At 41.7% G+C, this 17758-nt stretch overlaps 1 protein-coding gene across 1 annotated transcript in view; it reads left to right on the forward strand.

Annotated features, from left to right (window-relative positions):
- Positions 1-17758, forward strand: part of ADAMTS3 (ADAM metallopeptidase with thrombospondin type 1 motif 3) — a 368935-nt gene that overhangs the window by 325816 nt on the left and 25361 nt on the right. Inside the window, exons 9-16 of the mRNA XM_019516763.1 lie at positions 3326-3439; positions 4569-4714; positions 5646-5821; positions 8695-8828; positions 9344-9467; positions 14477-14557; positions 16196-16359; positions 17024-17189. Of these exons, the coding sequence (XP_019372308.1) occupies positions 3326-3439; positions 4569-4714; positions 5646-5821; positions 8695-8828; positions 9344-9467; positions 14477-14557; positions 16196-16359; positions 17024-17189 (1105 nt within the window). The remainder of the gene's footprint in view (positions 1-3325; positions 3440-4568; positions 4715-5645; positions 5822-8694; positions 8829-9343; positions 9468-14476; positions 14558-16195; positions 16360-17023; positions 17190-17758) is intronic.

Consider the following 17758-nt stretch of genomic DNA (forward strand, 5'->3'; position numbering starts at 1 on the left):
CCACCTTGTGCTGGATGGTGAATTCCAGCAGGCGATGATCACTGTCGCCCAGGTGGTCAAGCACCCGCAGCCCCCTCACCAGGTCATCTCCCATGGCCAGCACCAGGTCCAACAAGGCATGTCCCCTGGTGGGGCTGTGCACCTCCTGAGTTAGATGGAGGTCCTGCATTCCTGCTAAGAACTTACATGAGCGGTCAGACCTGGCTGACTGCTCTTCCCAGCAGATGTCTGGGAAGTTCAGGTCCCCCATGACTACCACATGGTAGTATGCTATGCTAGCAGGCTTTTTCCACTTTATAGCTGGGAGTACTGAGCATGGTGCCACTTTTATGGGGCTGGGCTGGGGCTGTGCTCAGTGCCCCAGGCTGGAGTGTGGACAGAGTGCAAGCACAAAGCAAAGATAAGGGAGGCAAAGAAACAGCAGAGGAGCAGGGGCTGTGCAAGGGGTGGGAGATGGGGAAGAACCTGCAGGGGGTAGATGGTAGAGTGCACAGGCAGTGGGACCAGGGGTGGGTATTGGCTATGGCCCCAACCCTGGGTAGGGGCTGGAGCCCAAGCCACAGCAGCTGCCTTTCCCTCAACCACCCTTGTGTTTGATGCTAAGACAAGAGGCTTCTCCCTTCATATTAAATGGGGGAGAAAACCTCATCTTGGAATTAAGTAAATTCAGTACTACCTTTAGTTGTGCTCACTGATATGAAATGGAAAGTGAAGGGACATCTATTTGTGCCACCATAAAAGTTTTTATGGTGACAAAAATGCAATGTTGGGTGACATCTGTTTCTACCCTAAGGCTTAAAATAAAGGCTGGGTTTATCCTGGGTCTGATTGTGTCAGGCTTTGACTCATATTAAAACAAGTGTGGGGACAGTTGTTTACACATGCAGCTTCAATGCCAGTTTAGACAAATTAGTCTTAATTATCCAGGAGACTAAGAGGATGGAGCGGAAGTGTTATCTTGATACTTCTCATGTACTTCATGAGGGCCATTAGTTTTATAGGTCTGTAGGAATATCTATACACATGCTCTGAGGACGGGTGGGGGGCAGCATTTTAATTAGAGCAGGTCTCGGGAGCCACTGTAATTAAAATGCCCACAGCATCTTATGTATTCAGCATCCTGTTTTTCAAAATGGTGGCAAGAGCATGTTAACTACAGCTTGTTTCACCACCATTTTGAAACCTGGGGATGCTGAATACACATCACAGTCAGGCTGCTGGAGTGTTCTAATTAGAACTTTCCCGCAGACTTCATTAATGACTGGGCGCGGGCCAGACTGCTGGCTGCTGCTTAGCCACACAGCTCCACGTGTTCAGCATCCCTGTGATCCAGCCAGTTCCTCTGCCACCTGGAGCCTGGCCCTGACCCCAAAGCCTGCTGCTAGCCCCAGCCAGCTCCACCCTGGCTCAAAGTGCCGCTGTCCCAATCGCATTGGTAGATGCTGGGCCCATGAGCAGTTCACTCTGGCTCAAAGTACTCCAGAGTTTACTACATCATGTTAATTGCATGTGTCGATGTACCCACTGTGAACCGCACAAATGTTGGCCAAGACATCTGTGGGGAGTGGCCACACCTTAATGGAACAGGAGCTGAGTAGTACAAATCAGAGATAATCCTGCTCTCTAGTTGCATAACTTTGAGCCTCATAAGTGCTTAAAACCACTTTGAGGTGTTAATGTGTGGATAATCTAGGAGTCAAGAGCTCCAGAAGCTTCCCAAAATTACCATGTAACAAGGCCCTTAGTGCTACCTTGAATTTGGAGCAGTCAGACCTTAAAGCTAAAAACCTTAGCTCTGACTGTCCCCAACCTGCACAGCTATGACTTGCCACTAGAGAGTTGGTGAGCAGCAGCTGGACTAGGAGCTACAGCTGTGAGTTGCCACTACAAAGCTGGAGAGCCAGAACAGGCTTCTATCCCTGCTCTAGGTGGGGTTGTGTTAGAGATGATTTGTGGAGGCAGGAATATGAAGCTGGGAGGCTGAAAATTAATGGGATGGGGGTAGGTAAGGAAATGGGCAGTGGGAAGGAAATGGGGGTGAGGGAAGGGTGGTGGTGAAAGGAAAGAAATCAATCAATCAGTGAAAGATAAAATAAAAAGAATTGAAAAATAAAAATAATTCAAAATAAAGAGGAAGTAAATTAAAGAAAGTCTCATCTTTTAATAAAATGGCGGGGAGGGGCTGGTCATGTTTCCTGGGGTGGCTAGGAGGTGGGAGAGGTGAGGGTAGGCACTTTTGGGGGAGCTATGGCCCCTGCCCTTAGAGTGAAGCCTCCCAGCTCATGGGACCCAATCTAGCTACCTACCTTGTTCTCCCCACACCCCGCTAGACCCCACACCTAGACCTGTCCATGCCTTGTGATCTGGGGAGCTGGCATGGGGTTGCACCCCCAGGAGTCGGAAGGTCAAACACCCAGGGGTGGGAGAGGGGATTGGCTTGGTGCCAGAACTGCCCCGTGAGCAATAGAGTTCAGGGGATGGAAGGTTTGTCCACATAATACAGGAGGGTGGGGGGAGACACTGCATCCTTGGATGCTGGAGGACTGAAACTTGGGCAGCTCACCTGTGGGGGGTGGCCACACATTAATGGAACCTGAGCTTGGTAACACAGGTCAGCAGTAAACCTGACCTGGAGTGGTATAACTTTCAGCTACCTTAAATGTGCTTAAAACTAGTTTCTGGTGTTAATGTATGGCCAGTCTGGGGTTTAAGAGCTCCAGGAGCTGCCTACTATTAATGTGCAACAAGGCCCTAAGTGGTGTTTCAAATCATAATAACTTATTTAAGCAAATGCATCTTTTCCTACCTTGCCTGTCTGCAGAAATAGTGGCCCTTCCTTGGGCTTTTACCTGCTGTGGCCCAGTCCAAAAGAGATACACTCATATTTTGTCAGAGAGACTCCTTTTGTGTGGTTAACATTTCCCTTAATTCTAAATGCATACCTTTTAATACTGTTTGCACATTATGCTTATTTGTTATAGAAATAAACGTGCACATTTATACTAGACATTGTATGAAGGCATTAAATGACCGTATAACATGGTTCCAAGTATGTCTGGATATATTCCTGGGGTTTTGTGACAACAGAGTGCATAATGCCTGATTTTACAAAAACCAGTAGTAACTCTTGGGGAAGAGCTTCAGTATGGTATATTTGTATTATGATACTACACTCTGATGTATATATATGGTGGTGGTTAGTCAGTTTAGTTTTAACCTATTAAACAGCTTGGTGAGTGTGACCTGAGTGTTATTGGAATTAATGTTAATAATTGGATTTTTAATTTAATTTCATAAGTGAATTGGGCTTTTTGCTACATTTCAGTTTCGAACCTTTGACCCCTGCAAGCAGCTGTGGTGTAGCCACCCAGACAACCCATACTTCTGTAAGACTAAGAAGGGACCTCCGCTTGATGGGACCGAATGTGCTCCTGGGAAAGTATGTTGTGCTTTCAGTATCCTTTTTTCATCACAAAAACCATTCTGGATCTTGTCTGGAGCTTACACACAGAGTTCCCTGACTCAGTGGGAATTTAGGGGCACCTATAACCTACAGAAGTTGCTTAGCACACTGTAGGATTGAGTTCTAGGTGATAAAAAGGGGATCTCTCCTTTCTCAGTGCAATTTTCTGTGTACTGCACTGGCCTGTCTTCAAAGCAAATTGTAGCATAATGTATTTTATGAAACCAAGACATTGAAACCCAACCTTAGGGCTGACCTTATAGTGGTGTCTTCTTGCAGGCTTTATGTGACATTCGTGGAGTCTTGTTTCATTTTCAAGCTGCCCAGAAAGCAGCAATGGAAAGCCACTGAAGCAGATAGTGCTCTTACTGTAGGATTGACCTGCTTACTCCTAAACTCCTGGTGCTCGTGGGCCAGATGTCTTGTGGCTCAGTGGTTACAAATGTTCTGGAATAACTTTTTTTTCCCTTATAATATCTCCATCAGTGGGTGTCCTGCTTCTAATTCAGTTTTAATTATAAAATTATATGAAAATAGCTGTTTGCTGTAGCAAATCCTATGTACTTTGAGACACAAAAAAGCTACTTATGCCACCTGAATGTGTCACTGTCAACAGCAAAAATATGCTGCTGAATGACTAACCCTCTATCCCAGTGTATTTGGATATCAAGAACTGGTCAATATGAACAAAAAGGCTTATGCTGCACCTTGGTGTGTATCTGGCAGCATAATTCTTAAAATAGCTAGTTCTGAATGGAAGCCAGCAGAAAACAAGACCAAAAGGGAGCAAACAGGAATCCTACCAGAATAATGAAGGGCTTGAGAGTCCCTAAGCTCCATAAGGTAGGAGCATGTTGCTAGCCTGTAGTGTAGGTACTAGCACAAGAGTAGACAGATAAAGAGTAGATGGAAATATGACTCTTCCTTTCCCAGGGAGCTGTGAGTCAGAGTCTTTGATTCATCCCCTGTTTTGTGCCCAGGGCAGTGCATGTGTATGATTTCTCATGGTAAAGGACAGGTACTATAACAGGTTAGCCCATAACTGCATTGCTCATTATATAACTGTAATTGCACCTCTCTGTTTTGCTTGCATTGTATTTTTCAGTGGTGCTACAAAGGCCATTGTATGTGGAAGAATGCAAACCAACTGAAACAGGATGGCAACTGGGGACCCTGGACTAAATTTGGTTCTTGCTCACGGACCTGTGGTACGGGAGTACGCTTCAGAACACGCCAGTGCAACAATCCAATGTGAGCCTGGAAGTCTCTGAGTAACTGGTATTCCCCACTGGACTGGAATCTTTGTGGTTGTGAGCTACAGTTTGAATGACATTCATGTGTGGGTGTAATGCCTGCCAGAATTCTCAAGTCCAGCAAGACTTGGGAATGGTTCTCATGCACAGGGGGCTGAGCTCCCACAGGAGTGGCTTGGGGACTCCATTCAGGGCATAGTGACTGGAGCACCCCTACCTACAGGCTGTGGCAGCATGATAGTAATTGTGTCTGACTTTACTCAGGGTGTAAATGAAAGCTTTGTTTAGGGGTGCTTTGGGGTTTCTCCACTATTACACAACAGCAAGGTTTGCACAGGTGCTAGGGAGGGACTCTAAAGTTGCAGTATGCTTACCTGTGGACCTGAGGGTTTGCTATATTCTTTCCAGGACCCAGACTATTTGTAGAACATGAGGAAGGGTGGGATTATCTTTGGACTGTGGTAGAACTTCCAGACACATGTAACAAAAAAATCCATACAGTATTAGGAAATATGCAAAGCAGTGGAGAGAAGTTGGAATACAGATTTAGCAATCTACCAGATGCACTGTTAAATGACAGTCGTAGAATCCGTTGCAAGTCTACTGTTATCAGTGCATGGACGCACCTATTGCATCTACAAAACCTTCCATTCAAGCATTCAGATTGGGCAATTGCATGGCTAGTCACCTGACCAGCCCATGTTCTCACACAGCTTTGCAAGTGCAAATGGGGGGCTCTATTGTTTATTCTGTTTTCATTTTTGCCAGGTTACCCATTGCACCCATCTTTGTAAATTTGTCTCTGAGAAGTAGAATGAGACTTTTATTTGAGATTAAACTGCTATTTTGCACTAGAGCATGCCATCAGCAAATCTCTATTCCTGAGGTTCAAGTATTTTTTAAAGCCTTTCTAACATGTTTTGATGCAGGCCAGTCAATGGGGGTCAGGATTGTGCTGGTGTGAATTTTGAATATCAGCTTTGCAACACAGAAGAATGTCCAAAGCACTTTGAGGACTTCAGAGCTCAGCAGTGTCAGCAGCGCAATTCCCATTTTGAATATCAAAACAGCAAGCACCACTGGTTGCCATACGAACATCCTGACTGTACGTACAGTTACTCTTTTAGAACGATGTTGTTTCTAAAAACAGATCCCCAGGACCTGCAGCCCTGCTGGGATTTTGCTTCACTGTATAGCACATCAAGGACTGAAGGTGTCCTTGAATAGTGTTGCTTGCAAAAAATAGTAACTGTCATGCTAGGAATAGGTGGGAATCAAACAGAGAAAGGGTGATGGCCCAAAATAAGAAAACAGGTGTAGTCAATGAGAACCTGCTGTATAATTTCCTCATGCTCAATCTTGGGCACACAAGTCCCACCTGATCCTTTCCTTGGTGAGGGTTTGATCCTGCAAAGAGCTTATGGCTCTTTGCACCTTCAGGGAAGCCTGTGGAAGTTGAAGGTGCTCAGCTGAGTGCTTACTTGCCTTCCATGACTGTGACCTTGCTTATATGCCCCAAGTTTCTTTTTCACTACCAGAAGGACCTCTCTAGCCCCCTTATGTCTGCCAATCACCCACAGTATGTCTACAGGAGGCTTGCATAACAGTATCATTATTAATGTTTAATCATTGCTGGTTTTGTCAAGTACAGCTAAAAGTATCACACATGTCATCTTAAAAGCACTGTCTTAAAAATTCTGTAATATTTTTCTACTCTTCCAGAGACCCATCTCCTCCACCATCAGTCTAGCAGACCTCAGTCTAGCAGATTTAATCATTAACAGCATTAGCTTTCTCTCTTCTGGTTAATTTTAGTGAATGAGAGATATAAAGACAACAACAACAATAAGATTATTAGGTAAATGTAGGAGTGTCAAACAGCAGGCTGGATCTGTCTGGCCCATTGAGCCAACTCTTTCTGGCTTGTCAAGCCACCATCAGCCCAGAGAATTTGGGGGCATGTCCAGGAGCGGGTGGGGACTACCACAGAATCTGGGATCCTGCGACCACAGTAGCCATGGCCTTCAGTAGCACATGGGCAAGGGAAGGCTGGTCAACACAGCCCTCAGTCACCTGGCAGCTGCCTAACACCACCACTCTAGTTGCCACTGCTCCTGCCATTATGGTGGCCAGCCTGGGACCAGTTGAGTTTGACACCTCTGGCCTTATGAAAGGCACCGCAAACCTTGATGGGTAGTTGCCAATGCAGCTGACTTGTTGTTCATACTTTTTACGTCATAAGATACACTTCATAGTTTTAATATTGTGCATGCAGTTGCTGGTATTACCTGTGCTGCAATGAACAGGAGGTCAGACCCCTGTAGTGTCAGCTCTTAAGGTAGGACAGCTTGGGCCTCAGCATGTCCCAGTCACTGAAACTGACCCTGTTTTCACCCACCATGCCTTGATCTTGGAAATCAATGGGAGGGTTCCTGGTCATCAATTGGAGTTGGTTCTGATTGCACATGAGGGCACTTTATGGGGCTCCACTTCCTCTCACATCCCTTCCACACGCCAGCCAAGCGTTTTGATGATGTATAACTTACTTCCCACAAAATGGTACAGCGCTGATATTAGCACACTGGGTACTACTGATATAATTCTGTAGGGCCAGATATCAACTCAGATCCACATTCAGCTTACTAAAGCTTCTGCTCAATCAATGGACCATAAATAAATGATAATCAATTAAATAAAAAAAAAAGTCCGTTGCTTATGAATCCTTTAAAAGGTTAATCCACCCACTTCATTCCATTAGTCAATCAAACAATGAGATCAATACATACGTTCACAATTCATTAATCATTGAGGAAATCCATCCTTTCAATTAATTCCATGATGCTATTACATAATAATACATAATGAAATCAAGAAAAGGTCTGTAATGAATTGACCACTAAGGGAAATCAATTAGTCCAACTAGTTTCATTGGATAATCACGGTATTCTCCAGTCATTAAGGGCCATATTCTCTCACATAATAAAGCTCCTACTTTCAAAAAGCTGCAAATCCCAAAATGCGCTCCCTTCTAGGTAATTAACCGTTCCCTATTCACTCACTTGGCGCATTAACTGCCTGCTGATTTCATCATGCCCCAATCAAGAAGGATAAGTCCTCCCTTTCTTTACCTGGCTTGGTAAAGGCATCCTGGGGCTTCTTCTCCTCACCACTTCTCCAGGGGCTCAGGTACCTGCTGCCGGGTGGTCCTCCAAACTTCTAGACCACAGAGGCTCTTCCTTCACCAGCTTTATTGGTGTTTGCCTACCTCTCAGTTGTGCGGCTCTTCGCACCATTCTCCCATTGCTCTCTCCTCCTTCTCTGCCCATGCTGGATTTCCAGTTATCTGGCTGGCTCCTGGGTGTCCTCCAGTACAGATCAAACAGGAACTGCAAATCACAGCTGCTTTTTCTGCCATCCAGCAGCTGCTTTCCCTGTAGGGACACAGGAGAGCTCACCAGCCTCCACCAGGTTCTGATGTTGCACTCAGATACAGAGGGGAAATTTCTGGGGCCCCCCACCCTTGGGTTCCCCTTTGGGGGGGTACCCCCTCCTGCCACAAATATGAACTTTGATTAAGTGATCTGGAAGTATAAGTAGGACTAGCAGTTTCAAAGGAACCTAAGGGAGATAGGGACCAGGTCCAGTTGACGTTTGGTGGGTTTGGGCACTTTGTACCCTTAGGTTCTTTCAGAATCCTGGCCTACATTATTCTACCATTCACCAGTTTCCCACATCAGACTTAGTTCGCCTTCTGAGTTGGAGTGAACAGTTACTTCTAGACTTACTTCTGCAATGCCATTTCAAAGGAAGTTGATTTCTGTGATGTTTTGAGGTTGACTAGATTTCACATGTGTGTGTTTACTGTTGTATTCTATCAGATAGTGTCCCTGTGTGATATGTCTTGAATTTAAAACTGTTTTTGTTCAACGCTCTTGTGTTATTGAAATGCATGGCGTTAACTCTCTTCCTGTTATGCAGCCAATAAAAGATGTCACCTTTACTGCCAATCCAAAGAAACAGGGGATGTCGCTTATGTGAAACAACTGGCCCATGATGGGACTCGCTGTTCTTATAAAGATCCATACAGTATTTGTGTGCGTGGAGAGTGCGTGGTGAGTGATAATTTTTTTAAGGTTTGGCTTTGGTTTCCTGCCTGAACAATATTGGTTAATAATCGTCAGTAGAGTTGTTCAGAAATACTCAACAAGTATTTTGAGAGAGGTTTTTGCAAGCATTTTCAAAAAAATGTTTGCCAAACTTTGTATTCCACAGTTTCCTAATTTTTTTAATCACATGTTATAACCACAGTACAGATGTATTACTGACATGTACCATGCTTTTCTAAGTAATCCTTTCTTAAAGCTAGTTGCTTCTAGTGCTTTTTTATTTTTGGCAAATTAATTGCAAGGGTCATGTCATATGTGAGTATAATGTACAAATCTGTTCTTAGCTCTTTCCCTAGAACTGTTATTCAGCTGCAGTCTTTCAAGTAACTGACACTTAAAATACATCTGGCTGGGTGAAATTTTCACAGTGAATTATTTTTATGAGTTTTTCTTCTGCAGTTACATTTGTAAGAGACCAAAAAACAACCCTTCCCCCCTTCCTTTTACTCTTCTGTCTGCAGAAAGTGGGCTGTGACAAGGAAATTGGTTCCAATAAAGTTGAAGATAAATGTGGGGTCTGTGGTGGAGATAACTCGCATTGCCGAACTGTAAAAGGGACCTTTACTCGAACTCCTAAAAAGTTTGGTAGGATTAGCCTTTTCATGCTTCCAGATACATTCCATATTATCGTTAATGCTGTGTTGTATTTATTGTTCATGTGGACTGATCAGAAGGTGCTTAACCAAAGTTGGAAGATTGTTTACAAAAACTAGTTTGATCTATAATAAAGAATTTGCATATCTTTTATAAAAACATAAAAACAAAATATTAAGGATTTGTTTTCTGTTTGTTGAAGGACCCCTTGTAAGAGAATTTGGCTAAACTAGGACGTCCAACAACATTATGTAGAGCACATTTGCTTATACAGAATGAAACATGGAATTGACTAAGTCCCTGTGTCTGCTTTTGTTTTTTCATTTTTAGTCATCAGATTGAGGCCTGATCCTGCAATTTTGATATCAATTGCCACCAGTTACTTTTTTAAAACAATGGATTCTTTGCTACCACCACAGCAATATAAAGAGACTTGAAAGGGGTTGTAAATGTAAGCTAAGTCCATTTTACCCTTGTAGAAACCAGGGCCTCAATAAAAATTGTGTCCAGCTGATGTCAGCCATGCAGGAGCAGGGCCTTAAAGAGCCTCCATTCATAGTATTCTTCAGTCTCTGAACACTGAGTCAGGGATTGAAAAATGCTATTTAGTCATACATTGTATTTTATTCAGTGTTGGTGTTATACCTGTTATATCTGCTTCCCTCCTTTCACAGCACTATGCATTGCATACATTTTATTTTAACACCTCTGAAGGAGTCATCTTGTTTGGTGACTTATGTTTTCCACATGCTTCTCTTTAAATTGCTAGTGAAAACATTGCTGTGTAGAAGGTTTGATGTTTGTTATGTACATCTTTGAATTTGTTCTTTATGTCTATTAATTTGGCTTTGTGTTGTAAACTCCCAAATTAAAATCCCTAGGTCAAAAAAGAAAAAAACACCCAAACAAAATGCAATCTGCAATCATATAATTATTTTTGTGTCTTAAGTAAATATGCAGCTTGAGAGCTAGGCATAATGTTTTTCAGTGGGATCCTCTTCTCATTCTAATTGTTTTATATATTTAAAAACAAGTAGTTGAAACATGAGGTTCTATTAGCTGAACAGAAAAGATGTCAAGGCTGAGATTTTAAAAGTGGTCCAGGAAATTTATCCGCATACTCACCTTTACTACTTTATTTATTTACATATTATGCTCCCCTTTGTCCTGAAAAATAGCAATGAAAAATTGGGGTGTATGTCTTAAGTGAAGAAGCTGATTCCAAACACTTTTTAACCAAAACCTTGCTCTCCTCTCCTGCCCCATTGTTGTGGCTTCCCCCGGAAAGGTGAATGTCTTCTTTGGAGGGGGAGGTACAAGTAATGGTAACGGTAATGAATTCAAATCCCCTAGACTACTTTTAACATATTAGCCTCATCAGTTAACTGTTGCCGTAATGGATGGAGTATTATATTAAACACCCTCCCCGATCAATAGCGTGTCAAATGGTACCTCTCAGCACTTAAGCATACCCTCTGCTACAGTCAATGGCAATTGTGTTTGTCTACTGGCAGCATTGTCTCAGTGCACTTAACTGGGTCTGCCATTTTATAGCACTGCGGACTAGCATAATGATAGCAAGGGATGAGGCCTGCTACATACATGAAACCATGTTGCACACTCAGGGAAATAGAGGTATATCAAGCTTTTGCCAAATGGTTATTTTTTTTTTACCAAGGCATCAAAATGAGGTTGAAATTATGAGCCTTCATATGAAGTTGACAACACGTTAAAGATTTTAAAAAGGAAATGTGAGTACAAAATGATATGAAGAGTATATAGTTTTAGAACAATATTTTGTAACATGCACGTATGTGCGCATGCATATTCATGTTCAGGCTTTTCAAAGCTGTTTGTTTTGGTTTAAAAAAAAAACTTGTTCCCCGATGGGCAAATCTTATCCATACTGCTAATGGTAATGTAGACTATAGAGAAGTAGATCAAGGATCTGTCTCCCAAGCATACTGTGGAAAACAACTATGCAAAGGGGTACTTGCTGTACATCTTAGAGGGGCTTGGGTTGAAGCAGGAAGTAAGCTAAAGGAGAAGTCAGGAGTTGTGTGTCTGCAATTTAACTTGCATAGCCGCAAATAGTATTAATAGCAGCCAGAGATGCTATCCAGGTGTACAACAGTATGAATGACTGAAAAAATTGGTCAGTATATTAAAAAAACAAGTTAAACCTAGCAAAAGAAGAAATTAAAATGCATAAAAATGAAACATTACAAGGATTCCACTGTAAAATATTTATTAATTACCACAGCCCTTTGGGAATATAATTATTGCTACCAACTCTTCAGGCCAACTGAGTTATTCACTTGTAACCTCCTTATAAAATACATGATCTTTTAAAATCTTGATGCTTTCTACACCTTTTTTCCTGGCTGCTGCTCTATGTGGTGTCCTAGATGGGAAATTTATTTATAACATAGTGAATAAACAAATACTGTATATTTCAGGGATGGAAAACAGCAAATTGCAGGTATATATGTAATCATGCTTATTTCTGGAACCAGTAGCACTTCAGTATTTTACTGTGCCTTCTGAAATACTTAAATCCTTCATCACAAGCAAAAGTGAAAATTTCCTGAATTTTCCCAATGTTTTCATTGAAAAAAAAACACAGATTTTTTTCTACTCATTCTTATAAGTTATTTTCTAAGTAATGCTAATTTTTTATTCTCTATAGCACTGATTCTCAACCAGGGTGCGCAAGATGCTGTTTGGGGTGCCCCACAATATTAGCACTGTTAGGTATGCAAACACCTACACCACAAAATGCAGAGATTTCAAATAGGAAACCACAGTGTCAAAAACAGTCTGAACTGGTTGTGGACTTTCTGAGTTCTTTGCAACCAAAAACTTGTTCTATTATTTTCCCCTAGTCAAAAAGTATGTGGAAGCTCAGAGATGGCATTTCATAATAGGGTGCATTGAATCCAAAATGACTGAGAACCACTGCTGTAAAGCATGGACCATGTGCAAAATATAAATGGTATTCCAAAAATCTGCCATTCAGTTCATTTGAAAATGACCAGTAGCCTTAGATGATTTAGAAAGAGCCAGTTCTTAATCAGTCCTTTCCAAGCTAATGATTCTGTGCTAACATAACTTCTATTGCTTTACAGTAATATTGGAAATATAATAATTAAAAGGACTAATTGACCTCTTCCAACAGGGAAACATTTAAGCAAGAGGTGCCAAAAAGAAATCAAGTTGCTGGAAAATGAAATCTGCAAGTATCAAACTTAAAATCGCCTCCCTGACTTTTTTTCCCATTCATGCTCAGTCTGACTTTCATTGACTATTAAAATTTGCTGGTTATTTCGAACAATAATGGTTTAAATTCATTTTGTGCAAATAATGTAACAATGTAATTTGTACCTTGCATTTGTAAAATGCATCTGGCTGAAAATGTAGTCAATGAAAGAGGAAGACTGGGCTCCCAGAACACTAATTAAAGACATTCTATTTAAGGGAAGACGAGAGGAGCATTCACACTGCCCAAAGGAGCTCGCAATATTTCCCTTTCTGAAACAAAGGAGTCTAAAAATATTCTGGGTAAGTTTTACCCACTTGCAGAAAGATGGGCATCCATGACAACCCAGAACTCCCTTCAGCTCTAATTTCTGGCTTTTCTTTTACAGGTACTGCAAAAGAGCAGGCAAAAACTGTATGTTTCATATGTTTGAAACTTGACCAGTAAAAAAAAAATTAGCTAATACTGCTTATGCAAATAAATACCAGCCACACATCTCTTTATTTTCTTCATCAGTTTTCCAAGTAGCTGTATATGTTACAGCATGTGAGCCAAGAGAAGAGTTGTTCAACAGTGGGAATCTTGGACCAGAATCATCAAACATGAATTATCAATCTTGTGGTTATTTAATACAAAAGGGAGTCTAATTCTTTCCCCATCAGTTTATGCTGATTCTGCAAGAGGACTGCAATGTATAGATTTCATATTACAAGCAGGATGTGAGAGTGAGACATGTTAGTACAGCATTTTTTTAAATAAAACAGTTTATCAAAATGCTATATATTAGTACTAAGAAGATTTGATTAGTTTAATATACCCATCTCAAGATGAAAATACACCAATAAATATGAAAATACTACGCTTTAAAATAGCTAAAAGCTGGCATTCTTAAATGTGCTAAAAAATGTTCACTTCAGTCCTTGCCAACATATTGTCATTTGGAGAGGTGCAAAATTATGGTGGCCAGAAGTAGAGAAATAATTTTCCATAAACGTTTTTTTCCCTTTGATGGAAAAAATATTACTTTGCCTTCTAAAATGATATTCTAAACCATTGATTTGTGGTTCACATTTAAAAAGTAAGAGTTCAGAATATGAACAGTCCTTTTGGAAAAAGCATTTTGCTCTCAGTATTGGAGAGCTAATTAACCCTAATACAAAAATAGGCAATTACTGCAGAGGGAGTTTAACAATACATTTTAAATTCATAACCATAATTAATTTGGTTTTAACTTCCCATGTAAATAATTCCTTACTGATTTGTGACAGTAGTTTATGATGGCTTGTTTCCACATTTCTTCATATACTGTTATATTTGAGAGAGTTAAGTAAATACACAATAAGAGATGACCACCTTGCAATAAATTATGTAAACCTGAAGTCTTCAGCTGTGGCTGATAGGTAGGTGACAGGTAGCGCTGTGTGTTTTAATTGTGAGAAACACAGGAAACATATATTTTTGCCTGAAATGTTAATTATATAGCTTTAAGTCAATATAACAAGTAATTGGGTAATAGGTTTGTAACGAGTTTCTTTTTTCCCCCAAAAGGAGAAAAAAGTGAAAAAAAATTAATGGAATGTGTTACAAACCTATCTGTTCAGTTTCTTGGTGAAACTGTTTCTAGGTTTATGGATGCCCTATTCTGCAAGTAGGAGATGGATAATGTAGTGCTTTACTAACCATAGCTATTGCTTTTTGTTTCTTCCTTTGCTTTCTCCAATGACCACTACACATGCCAAAGGGTACCTTAAGATGTTTGATATCCCTCATGGTGCTAGACATGTGTTTATCCAAGAAGACGAGGCTTCTCCTCACATTCTTGGTAAGTTTTTTTTTTTTTTTTTTTCCTGTTTCCTCAGGTTTGGCTGTATGCATGAGGGTTAATTTGAATCAATAAGCCATGCATCAAAGAACCTGAGAAATAAAATAACAACCAAACTAAATGGAATCCTTGTGCTGGAAAACTGTAACCTGCTACAGGCTTTGCTGATCATCCTTTTTGCATTTGTTACTGCATTCGCAGAACTGAGTCCTACAACACAAATTTAGTAAATATGTTTGCTTCTTGTTTGACTTTTCTAGAATCATGAGCTGATGATGATTAGCCAGTGTACAGGAGAGTATCGATTATCCAGAATAATTAGTGTCAGTATCATTCTGGTTAATCAGTTTTTCCAGATAATCAAACACCACAGTATGAACTACTGAAAACTATCATTACTATATTGTACAGCAAATATATGTCAAGAAGCCCAAGAGTGAGATTATAGACTGTGCCTGCATGGGTCAGAGACTGAGGGGGTAAAGTGAACTCCACATAAGTTACCAAACATGGTACTTTGATCACATTGGCAGACACAACTTTCTTTCTTTCGTTCCTTCCTGGGGAGGGAAAAAAGCCAACTGCCAAGAAGACTGGCGACCTGCAGTGGTGGTTGCTGCATGGCATCCTGGCCACTGGCACATTTGCATCCCACTTTGACCCAGCCACCTCTACGTCCTGCCCATTCTGCCTGGGGGGCATTGAGGAAGACCTCTTTCATGCCTTCCTCAACTGTTCCTGCCTGTGACTGCTGTTTGTCATCCTCAAGCAGCTGCTGTGGGTGCTGGGCAGGAGCCTCTTGGAGAACACCTGTGTGTGCTCCTACCCATACCAGGCAGCCAAGCGGGGCGTCATCTGCCTGGCCAACTTTCTACTGGGTCAGACCAAGATGGCCGTCCTCAAGAGCTTCCAAAACTGGCTTGCCGGGACCGACTCAGACGATGCCCTGCGAGTTTTCAGGCTCCTGGTGCAGGCACGCCTCTCACTGGAGTTTGAGCATGCTGTGCTCTGGTGGGCAGTGCCCACCTCTGAGGCATGCTGGGCCCTTGAGGGAGCGCTGTGCCACGTGGAGGATGGCCATCTTCAATACACACTCTGATGTCATGACTGGTCTGGGCAGTGGACAGTGAAAAAGACTACCAGTTTCATTTTTCTCTGAGTCATAGGCCCCTTCCTAATACATAAAGACCTGTGATCCAAAACTGAGTGAGGTGAGAGGGAGACTTCATTGACTTCAGTGGGTTTTGGGCCAAAGCTTTACACAATGCTGCTGTGTCTAGGTTGCAAACACTGTAGTGAAAGTTCCATTTGTTGCCAAAAAATAACTCAGAATCTGTTGCAAAATATGGGACCATTTCTTTTGGTTTGAGGATTTGTTAAAGCTTATTTGTACAATACTTAAATACTTAAATTTGTACAATACTGTTTGGGGTCAAAAGTTGCCTGACAGCATAACTGTTCAATAAAGGGTGACACCATAGATCTAATAAATACATCATGCTGAGAGTCTGCCTTACATATAGTGATATGAATTCAGTCATTTAGTTTTGTTGTAAGTTTAGGGAAAAAAATCAGAATAGAAGACAGACCCCCTCTTAAAACAAGAGGCACAACTGCCACTGTTTTTGCTCTCTTTAGCAATTAAGAACCAGGCTACAGGACACTATATTCTGAATGGCAAAGGAGAGGAGGCCAAGTCACGATCCTTCATCGATCTTGGTGTGGAGTGGGAATACAACATAGAGGATGACATAGAAACACTTCATACTGATGGGCCCTTGCATGATGCTGTCATTGTATTGGTAGGTTATGTAAAGTCGTGGGTGTGACCAATGTCACAAAATATCACCATGCTTTTTTTTTCTCCCAGTAGACATTGCATGTGTAAGAGCTATCTGATAGCCTTATGCTCTGTCCATACAAACTAGAAGAGGAACAAGGTTGGAAAATAATTTTGGTGGCCAAAGTTCAGTATCTATTCCAAAATATCATAAACACTTTCCTATTCATGCAGCAGTATCATGCTAACTACAGGTGTGATACAGTGCCCATGGTATCAACAGGACAGTTTCCATGAGTATCACGGGCCACTGCATCCTCATCAGGGCACTTTGTTAGAACCATGTTCGAGATGAACCCTTTCCTCCAGAAAGGTGTATTAGTTTGGCCACAAGGCATAGCCAGGCTACACAGAACAATCCAGCCTAATAATCCAATGTTAGAAAGGTTCCAGATTTGCTCCTGTGTTAGAGATCTCATTTTGGCTCTTAGAGAAATATTTTTCTTGTGGCAATCTTACTGATTTTACTAAATATAAATGAGAAAGATCAATGTTGTTTTTGATCAGTGAGCACAGCTTGTGTTAATCTCAGAAACTCTACATTTCCAGTTGCTAATTTGTCGACATTGGAAAGAATAAATATGTACTCTGGTGTCAAGCCTTTTTTAATGTTTTATCTTCAATAGATCATTCCTCAAGAGAACGACACAAGGTCTAGTCTGACTTACAAATACATCATTCATGAGGATTCAGTACCAATGATCAACAGTAACAATGTACTTCAGGAGGAGATAGATACTTTTGAGTGGGCACTGAAGAGCTGGTCTCAGTGCTCCAAACCCTGTGGTGGAGGTAAACAGACAATGCAACAATGTCTAGTGATTAATGGGAAATAACAAAAAATGAAAAAGTATACAAGATGCATAACACTGGCTGCTTTTGAAAACTTTGACTATTTGGGCCCAGTGGCGATGCCTAGGGGGTGCATGTGCACCTCCTGAGAAGCTGCACTCACCGCTCAGTCAATGAGCAGGGGGGGCAGGCAGGAGCGCCGGTGCCCCCCCTTGCAAGCGCCAGCCAGGGAGTGGGAGCACCACAGCTGCTTTACAATCAGTTGCAGGGGGCTTTCCTCCCCCCTCCCCGGTTGGTGAGTTTGGCCACAGGGGAGACCCCCCCCTCCAGTCACTTACTGGTCACTGAGGGGGCACATGCCCCCCCTGACTAAAGTGGCACCAGTCACGTTTGGGCCTACATTTTCAAGAGTGACAAGTAATTTTGAATACCTCAGTTTTGTAGTACATAAGGTGGTATAGCTTAACGCTTTCTGATTTGTCAGAAAGTGTTTCACTACCTTAAGAAAATTACATATTTCTAAGGTATCTAAACCCCAAAACTGTGGCACACATGATCAGTTTAGGAAC

Source organism: Gavialis gangeticus, unplaced genomic scaffold, assembly GCF_001723915.1.
Source record: "Gavialis gangeticus isolate Ggan-Ray unplaced genomic scaffold, GavGan_comp1, whole genome shotgun sequence".
Classification (NCBI taxonomy): domain Eukaryota; kingdom Metazoa; phylum Chordata; order Crocodylia; family Gavialidae; genus Gavialis; species Gavialis gangeticus.